We start from the raw sequence: 17,751 nt of genomic DNA, 5'->3' as shown, positions 1-17,751 counted from the left end.
CAGCAAAACAGAACGAAAGCAGAAAATGCCAAAAATGAAATAAATGTCAGACTGACTGACTGACTGACATGTGATGTGCATTCTTCTTAGAAAACAATTACATTATAGAACTGTCTCATGATATATTGTCTCTAGAAGTGTATTACTCAACTTTTGTTTTTATGAAAGAAGGAAAAAAATAATAATAATCGCAATACTCAATACAATCGAATCGCAATGAATAAAAACTGCAAAACAAATCAAATTGGAACCAGTGTATCTTGAAAGAATCGAATCGGGACAAAGCTATGGCCCCCAGCCCTACTTATTCCCCTAAAGAAAAAAAAAGACTTACTTGTAAACAATGTATCATCATCATCCTCCTCCTCTTCATCTTCGTCTTCCTCATCGTCGTCGTCTTCTTCCTCCTCTTGCTCCTCTTCTTCTTCTTCTTCTTCGTCAGGCAGGTCCTCGTAGTCCACCTCGTTGGGGAGGTTCTCTTTGTCGTCGTCACACTCGATCATCACCGTGGGAACGGCGTGCATCATGGAGCTGCAGGTCGGTGGGAAAGGGCAAAGGTCAGAGGTGTGTGCTCAGCGTCGCGTGAAGGTGTGAAATAACAGCAGCTGGGTGTGAGAGGGCGAAACGGGCGATAAGCCCACGAACCAATCAAAGATCAGAGCTGATGAAAACGCCTCCGTTTTCCATTTGCGATATTTTGACAGTATTTTTCCTCCCTGCAGTCATTTCAGCAGAAACCAGAAGAGTTTCTAAAAAAAGAGATTTAAAGGTCCCATGACATGGTGCTCTTTGGATCCTTTTATATAGACTTTAGTGGTCCCCTAATACTGTATCTGAAGTCTCTTTTATATAGACCTTAGTGGTCCCCTAATACTGTATCTGAAGTCTCTTTTATATAGACCTTAGTGGTCCCCTAATACTGTATCTGAAGTCTCTTTTATATAGACCTTAGTGGTCCCCTAATACTGTATCTGAAGTCTCTTTTATATAGACCTTAGTGGTCCCCTAATACTGTATCTGAAGTCTCTTTCCCAAAATTCAGCCTTTGTGCAGAATTACAGCCACTAGAGCCAGTCCCACAATGAGCTTTCCTTAGGATGTGCTGTATGTCTGGGTGGGCAAAGCAGAGAAAGGGGAGGTAACCTTGCTCCTTATGACCTCATAAGGAGAAGATTCCAGATCGGCCCATCTGAGCTTTCATTTTCTCAAAGGCAGAGCAGGATACCCAGGGCTCGGTTTACACCTATCACCATTTCTAGCCACTGGGGGACCATAGGCAGGCTGGGGGAACACATATTAATGTTAAAAAACCTCAAAGTGACATTTTCATGCCATGGGACTTTAAAAAGTAAAAACTTAACTCAAAATGTACATAATGCAAATGTGTATTAGGGCTGTCCTCGGCTAAAGTAACTCTTAGTCGACTAACACTCTTGTGCTATTTTGTTGAGTTTCTCCACACGCAAAAACACCACTTTAAATCTGGTGTTTACCAGAGATGTGCTCAGAATTCAAAGAGCATGGGAAAGAAAGCATAGAAGATGACTAAACAACTAGAGAAATTCTAGTCGACTCAGATCGAAACGACCGATTAGTCGACTAATTGACTAAATGGGGGCAGCCCTAATACACGGTGGCTCAGTGGTTAGCACTGCTGCCTCACAGCAAGTAGGCACTGCAGCGTTCGATCCCCTGGCCAGGCAGGACCTTTCCAGGCGCACTAGTTTCACACCAGCATAAAGCATGCATGCTAGGTAACTAAGACTACAGGTAAAAAAAAATGTACAGGCTGGCTAACCCTGGCACGTTAACAGATAAATAAATCTTAATAAACATAATAAATAAATCTTACTCCTCATATACATACCCACTTCTCTGTGTTTGATCCTCACCTTTCAAACCTCTGCATGGTCAGGGCCAGGGTCTTGTTGAGCTCCTCTATTATTCGGCTGGGGGGGTGGAGGGGTAGCGCCCCGTACTGCAGGGAGTGCCCGCCCATTGGAGCGTGGCTGGGAGGGGGGCACTTCTGGAAGGCGAGCAAAGAGGGCTCCATGCTCCCTGCAGGTACGGAGATCATGAGTTTCTTTGGAGGTAGAGGAGGAGACAACTTCGACAACATACACGGCAACTTCACCGGGGCACCGTCTGCACAGACAGGGAGATATGTGAACATATTAGACAGGCGTACATAGGAGAGTCACATAGGCAGTTTATGAGCGTGCACAAAGACACACGTACCTATGATGTGATTAGGTAGCCTGTTGAAGGGTTTGGGTGGCAGCGCAGGAGGTTGTTTGTGTAGCGCGGGGGGTCTGGAGAGCGTTGATTCAGCGCCGTCAGACGGATACACAGTGGACTTCTCCGTGGATTTTTGCCCGTAGTCCTGTTGACACGCGCCCTCACTTGGCATCTGGAACTCCAGAGAGCCTGAGGAGAAGAAACGCAGAAATAAAAAAAAAATAAAAAACAGTCCGATGCTACAATGTGAGGCGAGAGATGAGATGAGAGACAATGGTGGCGTGGCTCTGCTGCCTGCCTACCTACAGCGGCGGAAGCTCCCTCCATCAGCTCAGTACCTTCAGACTCCAACATGGCGGAGGCGAGCAGCAGAGATCGCCCGTTCTCCATCTTCGCATCCTCGCGTACAGCCGGGGAAGAGCCGTCTGTACAGACAGAGAGTGGGGGAGCAGGAAAAGGTGAATGAGGGGACGAGAGTCAAAAATAGTTAAGCGAAAGACAGACTGAAATTATAAAGGCTGATTTATGCTTCTGCGTTAAATCAACATGTGGGTACGTACAGTACAGGCCAAAAGTTTGGACACACCTTCTCATTCAATGCGTTTCCTTTTTATTTTCATGACTATTTCCATTGTAGATTCTCACTGAAGGCATCAAAACTATGAATGAACACATATGGAATTATGTACTTAACCAAAAAGTGTGAAATAACTGAAAACATGTCTTATATTTTAGATTCTTCAAAGTAGCCACCCTTTGCTTTTTTATTAATAAAAGGGACAAAATTCCACTAATTAACCCTGACAAAGCACACCTGTGAAGGTAAAACCATTTCAGGTGACTACCTCATGAAGCTCATTGAGAGAACACCAAGGGTTTGCAGCGCTATCAAAAAAGCAAAGGGTGGCTACTTTGAAGAATCTAAAATATAAGACATGTTTTCAGTTATTTCACACTTTTTTGTTAAGTACATAATTCCATATGTGTTCATTCATAGTTTTGATGCCTTCAGTGAGAATCTACAATGTAAATAGTCATGAAAATAAAGAAACACATTGAATGAGAAGGTGTGTCCAAACGTTTGGCCTGTACTGTACGTAGGTACGTGGAGACCCTACACCGTAGCCTGACATGCACCGTTGCATTTCCCCCTACTCATTTCCTGGTTCTGCTTCTCCATAGACGACATGAAATCAAGGGGGGAGGGGGGGGTGTCTATCTGCCTGTCAATCACTGCTCAGGCACACACGCGCATATAATAGCGTTCTCCCATCCCCTTCCCCGCGCACAAGCTGCAGAAAGGTTTCCCAAAACTCGGGTGAATATTGGAGTGGCTTTTCAGAGGTGGCGTGAGCTGCGGGATTTTAAAGATCTGAAGAGCGATGCAGATGTAGCCACATTTCTTCTCGACAGGTAACAGCTTTCAAGAGATCGACGCACACACCAACGCACAAGGGTAAACCTCAGGCCACTTACGTAGGCTACGGCGAAAGCTCTGCGTGGAGCCTCCGCATAACCATGAATCCGACTTAAGGCAGAGGAGGCAGAGTGTTGGAGCCCTAGATCAACTAACAAACGCATTAGTCAACTGGTCGTTTCAGCCCTTCAACCATTTCGCCCTACATTTTTGGTGATCGCCTTTGTTTTCTTGCCCCTCACCTTTCTCATAAACCTCCTTCAGCACTCCTTTCTTGATGAGCTCCTCTCTGCTCTGGCGAGTGGACATCTTCCTCTCCAACACTGAGGAAGCAGAAAAGAATATAGAAAAATATATATATATATATATATATACAGACAAACATATAATTTTGACTCAACAAGTAGGGAATATACAACGATAACTGTGTACTACCAAAACCTGTGCTCCATAATTTTATATTTGATGGCCCAATAAGACAGTTAATATAGGACATATAGTACAGCTATGACTGAAAGGTTGTCAACATGGAGTAAAAAAAAAAAAGATTGTCATCATACTCATCTGTTTCAGATTTGATACATTCTCTGGACATGAGCATTATGTTTTTAGCAACATTATTGCTAAATAATCAACAACAACAAAAGTGGGATAAGAAAACAAAAAGCTAGTGTATTTACTTATTATCATTTATCTTGCATCATTCATGCCTTTACTTTCTTGGCCTGGGGCAAACGCCACATCGAGCAAGTAAATACGGGTATTTATTTTTGTTTTTATGTATGTGGTCAAACAAATTACAGATAGAAACCACTGTCTCTCCGGTAAGTTAATTATTGCAATTAGATTTGATAGTTTTTAAAAAACAATTATAATAGCTTCCAGTTTCAGTATGCTTTACAGAAAACACGTGGTTACTTTCTCTGTATCACACCACGATGAACCATGAATTCCAACATAATCTAATGCACCTGGACTGAATGATGGCAAGAGTCCAGCAGTAACACATGGTGCTCACAACATGCATCTACCTGTATGTGTATGTGTGTGTGTGTGTGTGTGTGTGTGTGTGTGTGTGTGTGTGTGTCTGTGTGTTAAAATGTATATTGTGTTTTATGTGCATAGAGAGAAAGGAAGCAACCTGCTGCGACAGCTGGGAGAACAGCTTGGCTGCAGCCTCTCTTCGCCACTCTGCTGCGTGTTTGTGTCTCTCGGTGACATCGGGATGTAAAACCATTCGGCCAGCTGAGAAACAACAACAGCTCCCATTTCTCTGTCCAAATTAAATGCTGTGCTATTCCGCAGTTTTCCACTGAGTGCAGATTGTAGCCGAGAATCAGACATATGTACTAATATCCACGTTCACTAACATCGAGGTAGATAAATGTAAAAGAGGCGACACGGCATTTAAAGCTCACAACGTGCATCTACCTGTATATGTGTGTGTGTGTGTGTGTGTGTGTGTGTTTGCAGTGATCGAAAGGCTTCTTTACAGTCACAGTAAAATGACGTAGCTCTTACTGGCACCACTATTTTTTTCAGCGGCGCACAACAAAGTGGAAACAGGACGCATGGACGAGTTCGAGGGAAAGCTTTCCGAGCAAGTGCACCAATAGCCACTGCATTCTTGCTGGTAGCGGATGCCAGGACTCTCCGAGTAACTGCAAGTCTCTCTTGTAAAGTTACTGGGTTAAGAGGAGTTCTTTTATAGTGAATGAAAGGCTTGAACCGACGAAGTAGGTCATGGAATCGTTGTGCAGACATTCTGAAGTATTCAAAGTGCTTCTCTTCGTCTATCATCCTCATTTGTTTCATGAGGATATTGAACTCACCATATTTATGTCTGGTGTTATTCAAAGGACGAACTTTCCACCTTCTTTTTCTTCGTTTCTTTGCAAGCAGGCTCAAAAGCAGCTGTTCTTCCTCATCCTTTGACTCCAACATCATCTCAGCCACTGTTGACATTGACGTCAACGCTGCTGCCAGTTCTGCCGTTGGTTACCTTTTTCTTCTTCTAGTCCGTAGAAATAGCGAAAGTCGGTAGCCTTTGCTCAGTTGCGACACCTCTGTTCAGGAGAAGACTGCAACTAGTTTCGCGACCACCACGCGCGAGTAGAAATAGTCGCGGCGCTCCCATGACGTCACACTGTCGCGCGACAGGTTGGGAATGGCGAGTATAATGAACGCTTTAATCAACTGCAGTGAACGTTCCCAATCAACTGCACTTGCACAGCTGGTGTGTTTGCATCTCCGATGAACACTGTAATTAACAGCTTTGAGTCGTAATGTTCAAACTGAGAGAAAGACATATATATATTGTGTAAATGAGTAATTTGCTTGATTTTTCCACAAACTCTTGATACTTCCTTTTCTTCAGTTAGTGTGGAAGAAGTACTAAGATCATTTACTTAAAAGTAGCAATACTACAGTGTAGAAATACTCTTTTATGAGTAAAACAACTGCAAAATGTCAAAATGTTAAGTAAAAGTACAAAAGTATTAGCATCAAAATATACTCTAAATACATAGAGTAAAAGTACCGGTTATGCAAAATGTCCCTGATCATCACAATTAATATATTATATTATTGGATAAAAATGATTGATACATTACTGTGTTCATCACTTTAATGTTGCAGCTTGTTTTAATTACTTTATATACTGCCGGGTAGTTCTTCTGGATGTGCCTCTTGTATTTTTACATTTATATTATTTTCATTTCTTACATTTTGAAATTAGACTTTTGGTAATATTTTATCTGATTGTACTTCAAACTTGAACCTGTGTAAATGGCTATACTGTAAATAAAAACAACAAACCAAAACACATTCATATTTTGTAAAGAAAAGTATTCATTTCTTCCTTGGCGAGTATCATATCTCAAAAAGTAAGACATGGATTTGGATTCTGGGATTTTGGACAAAAAAAAAAAAAAAAAATCTTGGCCCAAAGATCAGTTTGCTAGATGTTGATAATCTGGGATTTCCACTGTCAAACCTTTATTAGGTGTTGATCACTGGTGCTGCACCATTACGCTCTTGTAGCATCAAAATATCACTTCCATAACAGTGTGTAAGTTTAAAAATTGTATACAGTTTCATGTAATGTAATGTAATGTATGTATGCATATATGTAAATGGGAAAAGTTTGAATTTGAGGAATCCGATGTGGAACAGAAATGCATCATCTGCACCACAGATCTGTTTAACCACCTGAAACATAGGCACAGAGTCACCAATGACCAACTAATGTTAATAACGACGACGAAACAGAAAGAGAAGACAAGCCCAACGACAACGCCTGCAACGCAGTCTTTTATTAAAGACGCACTTCATAGTGCAGCTCATTATCTGTCGAGTCTGGAGAAGCACAAAAATGCCAAATGAGTAATCCTTTTAAATAATTGTGATTTCAAAATTGACCAAAAATAATTGTGATTATTATTTTTCCCATGATCGAGCAGCCCTAGCTGTGACTGAGTGAAGCGGTTTACTTCAGGGAGGGAGAGGTGGGGAACTGGGAGATGACGGGAGTGTTGTGTTTGCAGTGTTCTCACCCGCAGAGGTCTGCTTGAACGTTTCACTCTTCTTCTTCCTCCATTTCCAGGGTTTGAACAGACGTCCCAGGGTGGCAAATTTGCTCCGCCGCCGAATGGGAGGCGTGTGTGTTCCCGGAACCAGCGAATCAGAGCGCATCGCTGCCAACCTCTCCACTTCCTCAGCTGGATAACAGAACAACACGGCCATCAAAAAGCAGGTAAACAACACTTACAAAACATGTTTTTGACTTGCTTTATATAGAGTTTCTTTTATCCTTGACACAATAACAGCAGAAAGAAAATATATGAGTACTAGGTATTTATCTTTTAATTAGAAAAAAAAAAAAAAAAATTGGGGATATACAGCTACAATGATTAGCTGATTAATTGTTCAAGAGATCGACCGAAAGTTAATCAGCTACAATTTTGATAATCAATATTTTATTGTCATTTTTTAAGCCGAAATGGCAAGCTTCTTAACCTTTGACGCTTTTCTCGGTTTGATATTCTTAAATAACTTATAGGGCAACAGTCCTAGATGCCCTTTTTGCTGTAATGACTCCTCATTTGTCACATGGAATCAATCTAAGCACACCTATAAAATTGTCACACCCACTTAATGTCAGGGCTACTCAGAAAAATCCATTCTGACTTCACAGTACAAATGGATCGTATGTGCTTATGTTAACTCCCTCCCTATTACACATATTTTAGTGCCAATAATCCAGACCAATGTGTGAAATGCCATGCTACAAAAGGGCACACTGTTTCTGGGATTGCCCAAGGATCAAAGACATTTGGGAAGATGTGTTCTGACACATTTTTCATTTCATAGTTTAGGCCAAACAAACAGAATTTCCAATGATGTGTATTCTTGGCCTGTTCCCTAAAACTCCAAGGCTTAATAACGCCGAAGAAAAGATGGGGAGGTACATCTGTAATTGTCTTGATGTGCTGAAAAAACTAAATGCCAATAAATATTTGTTAAAAACAAACTTCATTTTTAGCCCAAAAATAAAAAATAAGAAAGAGTCAGTCAGAGTCAGGCACTAAATAGTAGGGCTGCTCCCTCTTAGTCGATTAGTCGACTAATTGGTCGTTTTGGTCTTAGTCAACTTAGATTTCTTTAGTCGATTAGTCATGTTTGATGCTTTTTTCATGCTGAATGACTTATTTCCGAGAAACGTACGAGCACATCTCTGGTAAACACAAGAATTAAAGTGGTGCTTTTGCATGACTCTTTGCGGAGAAACTCAGATTTACAGATCTGTCGATTAAATCAACTAATCGATTAGTCGATACAATTGAATGAGTGTTAGTCGACTAAGAATTTCTTTAATCGAGCACAGCCCTACTAAATAATTGGTAAAATTATACCAATGTTAAAAATATGAGTTTTTAAAAGGGAGATAAGCTCAAGATTTATAGGACTGGATAGCACATTATTTTACGTTGCTTTTCTTACTCAGGTAGAAAGTAAATATCCAGTTATCATATCGCATATTTTCTGTAATACTGGGCTTCTTAAATCCACAGAGGAGGAAAACAGATGATCACTTGGTTTGTGATTCAAACATCGTGGGACACATTCTCCCAGGGGGGCTGTGCATAATCAAGTCGAGTAAAGCTTATTCTCTTCATCTCAGTTAGACAAGAGGAAAAAACTCCCACAGAAAAGCCTCATTGAGGCACAAATGAAGAGAAGGCTCTGGACAGGCCTGACAGAGAGGAATTAAACATGGACAGGAAAGTGGGACATGGACTGACGGTAAACAAGAAGGGTTGCAGTGAATATTAGGGGTGGGAATCACCAGAGGGCTCACGATACGATATCATCACGATACTTATGTCACGATACAATATTATTGCGATTTTAAACATATTGCAATATTCTGCGATATATTGCAATTTATTACCTTTTTTCCAACTTCAAATTTTTCCCAGTTTCAAATGATGTCCCCAAAGGAAAATTTTGTCAACATCTGTTTTATCTAAAAAGATAAATGTATCTGTTTGTTCATCTCACTTCAATTGTATTGCTGCAAAAGTGGGATTGTCAAGCAGACAAACAGACCAACACATATCTAATAAAAGATCGATACTTGGCGTCTGTGTATCGATACAGTATTGCCACAAAAAATATCGCGATACTATGCTGTATCGATTTTTTCCCCCACCCCTAGTGAATATCCACAAGATATTTCTTAAAACACTTTTACAGAAAACAGTCGCACATCCTAACAATTCTTCTGTGCAGGTGCGTGGGACAAAACAAGGACTTGAAGAAAGAGAAAATCCTGCACACTGCTCTTGCTGCAGCATCACCATTTATTAAAGAAAACTAACAACACAAGCAAGAGCAGTGTGCAGGATTTTCTCTTTCTTCAAGTATTTTATTTTTTTTTTTAAACAAAAAAAATAAATCACCTTCATTCCATTCCCTCCTCCACTTTTTCCACTCACTGACTCTGAACTGCTGTTCTCTCTGCCCGACTAGTTGTTTAAAAAGTAATCACGCTGGAGGCTGTTTTCTATACAGCGTGCACCAGTTTCATTTGAAATTACACCTATCCCATTACACGCAACATCCTGCTTTATGACACGGGCTCTACGGAACGAGGGCATGAGGCCGGAGCCAGAGGCGATGAAGAAAATAAAACAGGGAGCCAGCATTTCAGCAGGCAGTATAGTGGATGTAAACACACACACACACACACACACACACAATATTTGCACACTTCCCCACTCTGTAGGGCTAAAACATGACTTCCATGGTGGTATTGCTGGGTATTGAATCTCAATACTTTTTTGGCAAAGACCATAATGTGTTCGAAGCATCAACAACTGTCAAGTGCTAAATGTAGGGTTGGGTATGGAGAACAGATTCCTATCTGTTAAAAAATTACGATTCAAGTGGAATAATTTCTTTATTGGAATTGTTTAGAGGATTTGATTTCAAATCCGATCATCGCTTCCCAATTTAACATGCGCAAGTTGTGGTTTCCATAGCGGCCAGGCGCTTGTTGTGTTGCAGCCTTGCTACACAGTAAGCAGCGCTCTAGTGTGGCTTTATTTTCATTTCACTTCATTTTATTATTTATCTCGAACAATCAACAGTGTTGCAAAATGTTTTTTAAATTAAATTAAAACCACAAAATAAAACAAACAATCAGAATTTACCAAAAACCAAGAAAAAATAAAAAAGGATTAGTTCGAGAAGGAGCAGGCGGAAGCATTTGGTCCTGCCCCTACTTCACAATATCATTTTATTACAAAACAAATAGATATGCAAATACAGCATACAATCTTTCAGGTCTTACAATAATTTACAACAATACATTGAAAAAGCCCTGTAAACCACCACTGAATCAAAATAAAACGTTTATTTGTGAAAATAGGCATGTGACCCGTTTCAACTCCACCCCTCAAAGAATCAGAATCAAGAATCGATAAGAACCGGAATCGAAAGGAAGAATCGGAATTGGAATCAGAATTGTTCAAATCCAGACGATGCCCAACCCTGGCTAAATGCTGCCATTGAGTGTTTGGTCAGATTCCTGATCTTGTTTGCTTCATTCTTTGATCAGAAAGTTCCTCACTTAAAATCAAAACCTTGCCAATTTCAGATTGTTCTTACCAGGCAGAATGAGCCAAGGGAAGGACGACCACAAACAGAAGCTGAACAGTATACAGTAATACAAATCAATGTGAAGCAGTAAGCTGCTGCAGACAGGAGGAGACGTCAGCCTTCAGGTGGCCTTGTTACAAAAAGGGACGTCAGTTCCAATCGGTCCCAGCTCAGCAGCCACCATCGAGCGGGACTTCAACAACAGGAACAACAACATCTAACCCCCCCCCCCTAACCCCGCAACCCCAAGCCCTCTCCCTGTTCCCTCCACAGCTGTCCCTGTGGCAGGTCTGGGTAGCACCCTGGTGTGAATATCAGAGAGCTTACGGAAACTTTCCCTGGACAAATAAAAGAAAGGTAAGTAATGAAGACCACGTTAGTGTTTTCACGTCAGAAGGAGAACAGGGCTGCACGATATGAGAAAGACTTGTGGATGGATGGATGGATGGATGAAAGATTTGTGGATGGATAGATAGACAGGTAGACAGATAGATAGATATATTTTATTAATCCCAAACTGGGAAATTACTCTTACAGCAGCAAGTTACAAGACATACACACTCACTCACATACAGAAAATACACTAGAAATAATAGATAAGATACAAAATTGATAAAATAAGATAACAAAAGATCAAAATACCAGAACACCTACTGAAAAAAAAAAGATACTTAGAGGGATGAAAAGAATGTACATGTTTACAATTTACAACCTACATACATAGTGTAGATTTTAAAATATAAAATGTAGAATATTAAATGTGGAGTAGCCAGTGTGCAAGTAGCATAATAGTGCAATATTGTCACACGGCTGTGAATTGTTGTACAGTTTTATTGATTGTGGCAGGAAAAGTTTCTGTACGCCGCCGAAGCTGTCGGAGCCTCTTAAGAGACATGTCCGGATTATGCATAAGGGCCAGTGGGCCAGTGCCCAGGGGCCCCAACCATTCACAACCAGTCGGGGGGGGGGGAGGCACCACATGACACAAGCTTTAACAATATTTTTCGTAAATTGTTATATTATTTACCTGAAATTGTTGAAAGACCATACATTACGTTTATGAACACTAATTTCACAACAATAATAATAATAATAATAATAATAATAATAATAATAATAATAATAAATAAATCAATATTACATGACCACTATCACTCCCCCTCCCCAATCTGTCAGAGATGAGTTGGTCCACAAGTACGCGCAAATGTATCATGGGGGGGGGGGGTTTAACAATAATCAAAAGTGGCCAGTTTAACCCCCCTAAAAATCTTATCATAATGAGTAATGTAAAATATTAACTGTTATAAAAAATGATAAGTGGTTGGCTTTCTTGATTCAATGTAATTGGCAAGCAAAGAATTTTTTTTTTTTCAGTAAGCAGAGAAGTGTAAAAGAGCGGTCCACAGTCTGCGCTTCTTTTCCTAGAACTCGTACTTCTTTCAGAGGACTTTGTGCAATAAATCCATATTTTAGATCTAATATTGATAGTCTTTTGTCCGTATCTTATTCATTTTCGGTCCTTTTCTTGTCAGTAGCTGTGATGATAAAGCAGTTTTAGCTTCCCCATGATGCTTGTGAAAGTTTTTGACCAATCAGAGTTGCTTTCAGGGCCCATGAAATAAAGTTGGAAAAATACATATTTGACCGACCCACAATGCTGCAATACTGTATATACTATTGATTTTGGCTTTTTGAATTGAGACATTTGAATATAGTGCTCATTGCTCATATGCCTACATGTATGTAGTTGGGTTTTGAGGTATAGTGCCCAGGGGCACCACGTTGTCTTAATGCATGCCTGCTTAGAGAAGGTGCACCACTGGTGGCCCAGTGTGGACCAGTGTGTATGAGATAACGTTATTGAATATCGCGATATTCATGTGTACTCAGTTCTGCATTAAAACAAATGAAATGGAATCATTTCTGACATTCTTTTATTGAACAAATTAAAGATTTAATTGAATTTAAAAAGCATAACTAAAAAAAGAATAACAAGTAGTTTTCTTTCAACTAACACAAACAAATCTCTGAGTGTCTTTTGCGATTGGGTCTCAACCTTTTGCGATGTGTGTATTGCGCCAGTGGATATAAAGAAACGATATGTTGTGCAGCCCTAGAAGAGATGCAGTGTTTTCATCTCTGAGGTGATTACATCGTGGTTTTGAGGGGTCACGTTGAGGCCTCCTGACTCATCTTTGTCCCTGTAAACAAAGCGCCCTGTCCCTGCCGAGGTTGACGGACCCCCTGAGCAGCGGAGTGAATCAGAGGGCTCGGACTCACGCTGCAGGGAGACATTCTTTCAGTCAGGCCCCGGGTCTGTTTTCTTGACTCACTCAACAACAAGCTCAGAGCAGCCAAACGCGATGACGCTGCCGGGCCTGAAACCTCTCACTGCATTAGCTGACTAATCCCGGTTCACTGTCCATTCATGTTTTTGGATTAGTTGGGAGGGGGGGGGGTTGTAGTCTTATTGTTGGAAATGAGCTGTAATTAATCAATACGTGATTGGGTTTTGTGTTGAGAGTAGGCACATAGATATTAAGCATCACTCTTCTGCATGACTGTATTGATCTGTGGTGGGAAAGTAGCTTGATAGATTTTCCAATGAAATCAACTTGTAAATCAATCAAATAAATTCAGTGATTATACAGTAGCTCATCAGTTGACTAAGAAAATCTTTAGTCTTGAGTATGACCTTACCAAAGCAATTAGTCAATTAATTAAATTGCTTAAGAAAGAATTATTTTTCTAACAGTAGATTCTGCTCATTTATTAAGCAAAAATGCCAGAAATGTACTAGTTTAAAAAGGTCCCATGGCATGAAAATGTAACTTCATGAGTTTTTTTTAACATTAATATGCGTTCCCCCAGCCTGCCTATGGTCCCCCAGTGGCTAGAAATGGTGATAGGTGTAAACCGAGCCCTGGGTATCCTGCTCTGCCTTTGAGAAAATGAAAGCTCAGATGGGCTGATCTGGAATCTTCTCCTTATGAGGTCATAAGGAGCAAGGTTACCTCCCCTTTCTCTGCTTTGCCCGCCCAGAGAATTTGGCCCACCCATGAGAGAGAGACATCATGGCTTTCAAACGAGCAAAGTGGCAGTTGGTCAAGGCCACACCTCCACTTTGCCCCTCTCCTCTTAATAATAGCATAAAGCTACAGACACAGAAATGGCATGTTCTAAGGAATGCTTATTATGGGACTGGCTCTAGTGGCTGTAATTCTGCACCAAGGCTGAATTTCAGGAAAAAAACTTCAAAAAAATTTAGAACCCCCAACTATATAAAAAAAAAAAACACATAAAAATAAACACCAACACTTTCTATAAAAAAAAAATAAAAAAAAAAAAAAAAATTTTAAAAATATAAAAAATAAAAAAAAAAAATAAATAAATAAATAAATAAAACACTTATTTTTATATAATATAAAAAAAAATAAAAAAACAACATTAATAAATAAAAAAAAAAATAAAAAAAAAACAAAATTTATATTATAAAAATATATATATATTTAAAAAAAAAACAAATTTAATAAAATAATAAAAATTTTATATAAAAAAAAAAAAAAAATATATAAAAATCAGTATTAGGGGACCACTAAGGTCTATATAAAATAGACTTCAGATACAGTATTAGGGGACCACTAAGGTCTATATAAAAGAGACTTCAGATACAGTATTAGGGGACCAATAAGGCCTATATAAAAGAGACTTTAGATACAGTATTAGGGGACCACTAAGGTCTATATAAAAGAGACTTCAGATACAGTATTAGGGGACCACTAAGGTCTATATAAAAGAGACTTCAGATACAGTATTAGGGGACCACTAAGGTCTATATAAAAGAGACTTCAGATACAGTATTAGGGGACCACTAAGGTCTATATAAAAGAGACTTCAGATACAGTATTAGGGGACCACTAAGTTCTATATAAAAGAGACTTCAGATACAGTATTAGGGGACCACTAAGGTCTATATAAAAGAGACTTCAGATACAGTATTAGGGGACCACTAAGGTCTATATAAAAGAGACTTCAGATACAGTATTAGGGGACCACTAAGGCCTATATAAAAGCATCCAAAAAGCAGCATGTCATGGGACCTTTAAGATTCTCAAATCTTTCTTTTTTATAAATCGGTTATTTGAAAATCTTTGGGTTTTAGACTGTATTTAGACAGCAATTTGCAGACGTAACTTTTGGCTCTGGGAACAGGCAATTTTTCGTAATCATTTTATGGACTAAATAATAAATAATCCCCAATACAAATAACCATTAGTTGCAGCGCCAATTAAGGTCTTGATTGAATAAGACATTAAAATCGACTGTTTTTGTTGGAAACAAGTTTATATATAGTCACATCTCTGGGTCTTGACTCAACAGAACATGTTTAGCAATCTTCTTCATGACTGTATTGATCTGCAGACAGACAATAATACTAGAGAGAGATTTTCAAATTAACTCTAGTAACACTAGTTGATTGATTGGACACGGTTTACGGCCAGCTGGTCAGGGGAGCCGAAGATGCTGTGAGCGTGATGACACTACTGCTGCGACAAGGAGTCCATACATTGATCAGTCGATTGACAGAAAACTCATTAACCGCAATGTTGGTATCATGTTGTATCATATACAAGCAAAAATAACCATCCATCCTCTGTTCCAGCCTCTCAATTGTGAAGATTTGCTTTTTAAAATATCATTGTAAACTGAATATCACTGGGTTTTGGACTGTTGTTCGGACAAGACATTTAAAGATGTAACCGAGGCAATTTTATGACATTTTATAGACTAAACAAATAATCAATCAATACATTTATTTATCTATTTGTCTTGTGAAATCATAAAAATGCAATTTCAATGGATAGATTTTTTTATTTATTTTTTTAAAGAGAGTGATTAATGGACATTGGAACTTATTATTAGCAGCAGCCCTGAGTAAGTAATTAGAGCAAGTAAAGATTAAGTCATTTAAATTGACTGGCTGTTTTACTGGTCCTTTTTTTTTTAGGGGGAGGGGGTGAGGGGGTTAGCTGTAACTTATTACCAAAACAAATAATAATATTAGTATTTACTAAACATTACAGTTAAATGATCTTCTGTGGGACAGCATCCATCTGTGGACAAATATGACTGGGGAGTGGGGCCATATTTTTCAATTAAATCAACAAGTCCATTAATTAGACGTTCTATGACTGACTGATCATTTCAGGCCTACATGCTGTGGAGTTGATGGTATAACGCAAGTGGACCAAATGACCGAAATTAATTATTCAAATGAATAACCAAATGTAGAATTCTGAAATCCACAGTAACTGTATTCTTAAGTTAAATCATAAACAGGCTATACATAACGGATTCAACGGGCTTTTAAAATACCACGTAGTTATATAGAGTTAATTGAAGGACGGTTAACCCTTTAGGGCTGATGTGAGTGGTGCTCCCGGTGCTGTAGGCTAGAGCAGATTTCCCCCGGCAGGCAGAGCTGCCACCGGCATATTATAATTATTATTATTTAAAAACAGAAGAGTAAAAACACGTCCATTTCCTCCCTGTCTGTCTATGTGGTAGTAAACTGAACCGTGTTTTCTCCATGTAAATTATTAAGTCTATGGTTCTCTCACCGTCCAGCGGCTCCACTCCCCGGCAGTTGCGGCAGATGTGTTTGATCTCTTTTCCCAGCTGGCAGTGCATCATGAACGGCATGTTGTTGTTGTTTGCGGCGGGCTGGGGCTGTTGCTGTTTGCCGCGGGACTTCATCCTGCTCAGGCAGAAAGCTCTCCTTCTCTTCCTCGGTTTCTGCTCCTCGGACACGGCTACAGATGGGAGGTCGGTGGCAGAGCCGAACCCGGACCACGAACACATCACGTCGCCTCCACGGCCCGCCATGTTTGAGCCGGACAGCGGCGCTGGACCCTCTCGCCCTCTGCTGCGCTCCGCTCCGGAGGAGGGGGATTTTAACTGGTTTGGAGCTCTGTCCACTTAAAAAACAAGTCACCCATTTTTGAAACTACTACTACTACTTCCGCCCAAACCGTACAAAATAAAAAATAATACAAACTATAAACTTAAATGATTAAAAGATGTGGCACTCCATATTCTTAACAAGAAAATATACATTACCATACGTGAATAATATTATTTTGACAAAGTCCACAATCTACTCTGGATCTTTCTTCGTTAAGTCATGCGTATTTAAATCGTATAAATCGATACATTTCTTCGTCTTCTTTACTTTGTTTTGAAGGCTAACTTCACTTCCGATTTTAGCCCGTGTCGTCGGCTGTACTTTGACGCACTTTACCCTCCAGATTTAGCCAATCACAGCTCGCTGTTGAGAGCATCATATGATTTATACACCTCAGGTTAAAAACCACAAATTACATGAGTCTTTGTACCATGTCCATAAGTGACTCAAAAGCTGAAAAAATAAATGTTTACATACAGCAATAAAACCCTCACAGGTTTCCAATAATCTTTTATTTTAATCCTCAACTGTCCTTTAAACCTCTTGTCCTTTTTTAGATTAGCATTGTATTTTATGCGTATATACATAAATAAGACAAACAAATCTGTAATAAAAAGTACATAGAAATAATACATATAAACGTATACATATAATGCATAAATTATTTCTTTGAACTTTTTATTACTCCTCTTTTTTCAAATGTACTACATGGACATTGAATTCTGAATTCTGGTTATTTTAAATTACCACCATTTTAATTTTATAAATCAGCTAGACTCTTGGAACTCTTCAACAAACAATTAAATTATTAAAACTATGACACAAATAAGATTTTAAAAAGGGATTGACTATATTATTTGAATTCATTTGCACTCAGACTCACATGAGGTTATAAGCCCACAGCGAGTACTAAAAGTAGCCTAATCAATAGGATCCTACAATCAATCCTGAACTTCATTAGAAAGAA

At 39.4% G+C, this 17,751-nt stretch overlaps 1 protein-coding gene across 1 annotated transcript in view; it reads right to left on the bottom strand.

The window, feature by feature from the left end:
• LOC120565613 (phosphatase and actin regulator 1-like) overlaps positions 1-17,067 on the bottom strand; it is a 22,213-nt gene extending 5,146 nt beyond the window's left edge. Inside the window, exons 1-8 of the mRNA XM_039811515.1 lie at positions 17,052-17,067; positions 16,441-16,797; positions 7,210-7,374; positions 3,898-3,978; positions 2,577-2,663; positions 2,239-2,427; positions 1,893-2,145; positions 335-531 (exon numbers count right to left, since the gene is read on the bottom strand). Coding sequence (XP_039667449.1) covers positions 335-531; positions 1,893-2,145; positions 2,239-2,427; positions 2,577-2,663; positions 3,898-3,978; positions 7,210-7,374; positions 16,441-16,797; position 17,052 — 1,330 coding nt within the window. The 5' untranslated portion in view covers positions 17,053-17,067. The remainder of the gene's footprint in view (positions 1-334; positions 532-1,892; positions 2,146-2,238; positions 2,428-2,576; positions 2,664-3,897; positions 3,979-7,209; positions 7,375-16,440; positions 16,798-17,051) is intronic.
• Positions 17,068-17,751: the final 684 nt, after the last annotated feature.

The sequence above is a fragment of the Perca fluviatilis genome, chromosome 9, assembly GCF_010015445.1.
Source record: "Perca fluviatilis chromosome 9, GENO_Pfluv_1.0, whole genome shotgun sequence".
Taxonomy (NCBI): domain Eukaryota; kingdom Metazoa; phylum Chordata; class Actinopteri; order Perciformes; family Percidae; genus Perca; species Perca fluviatilis.
Note: the sequence above shows the minus strand (reverse complement) of the source record. Positions and strands in the feature narration are given on the sequence as shown.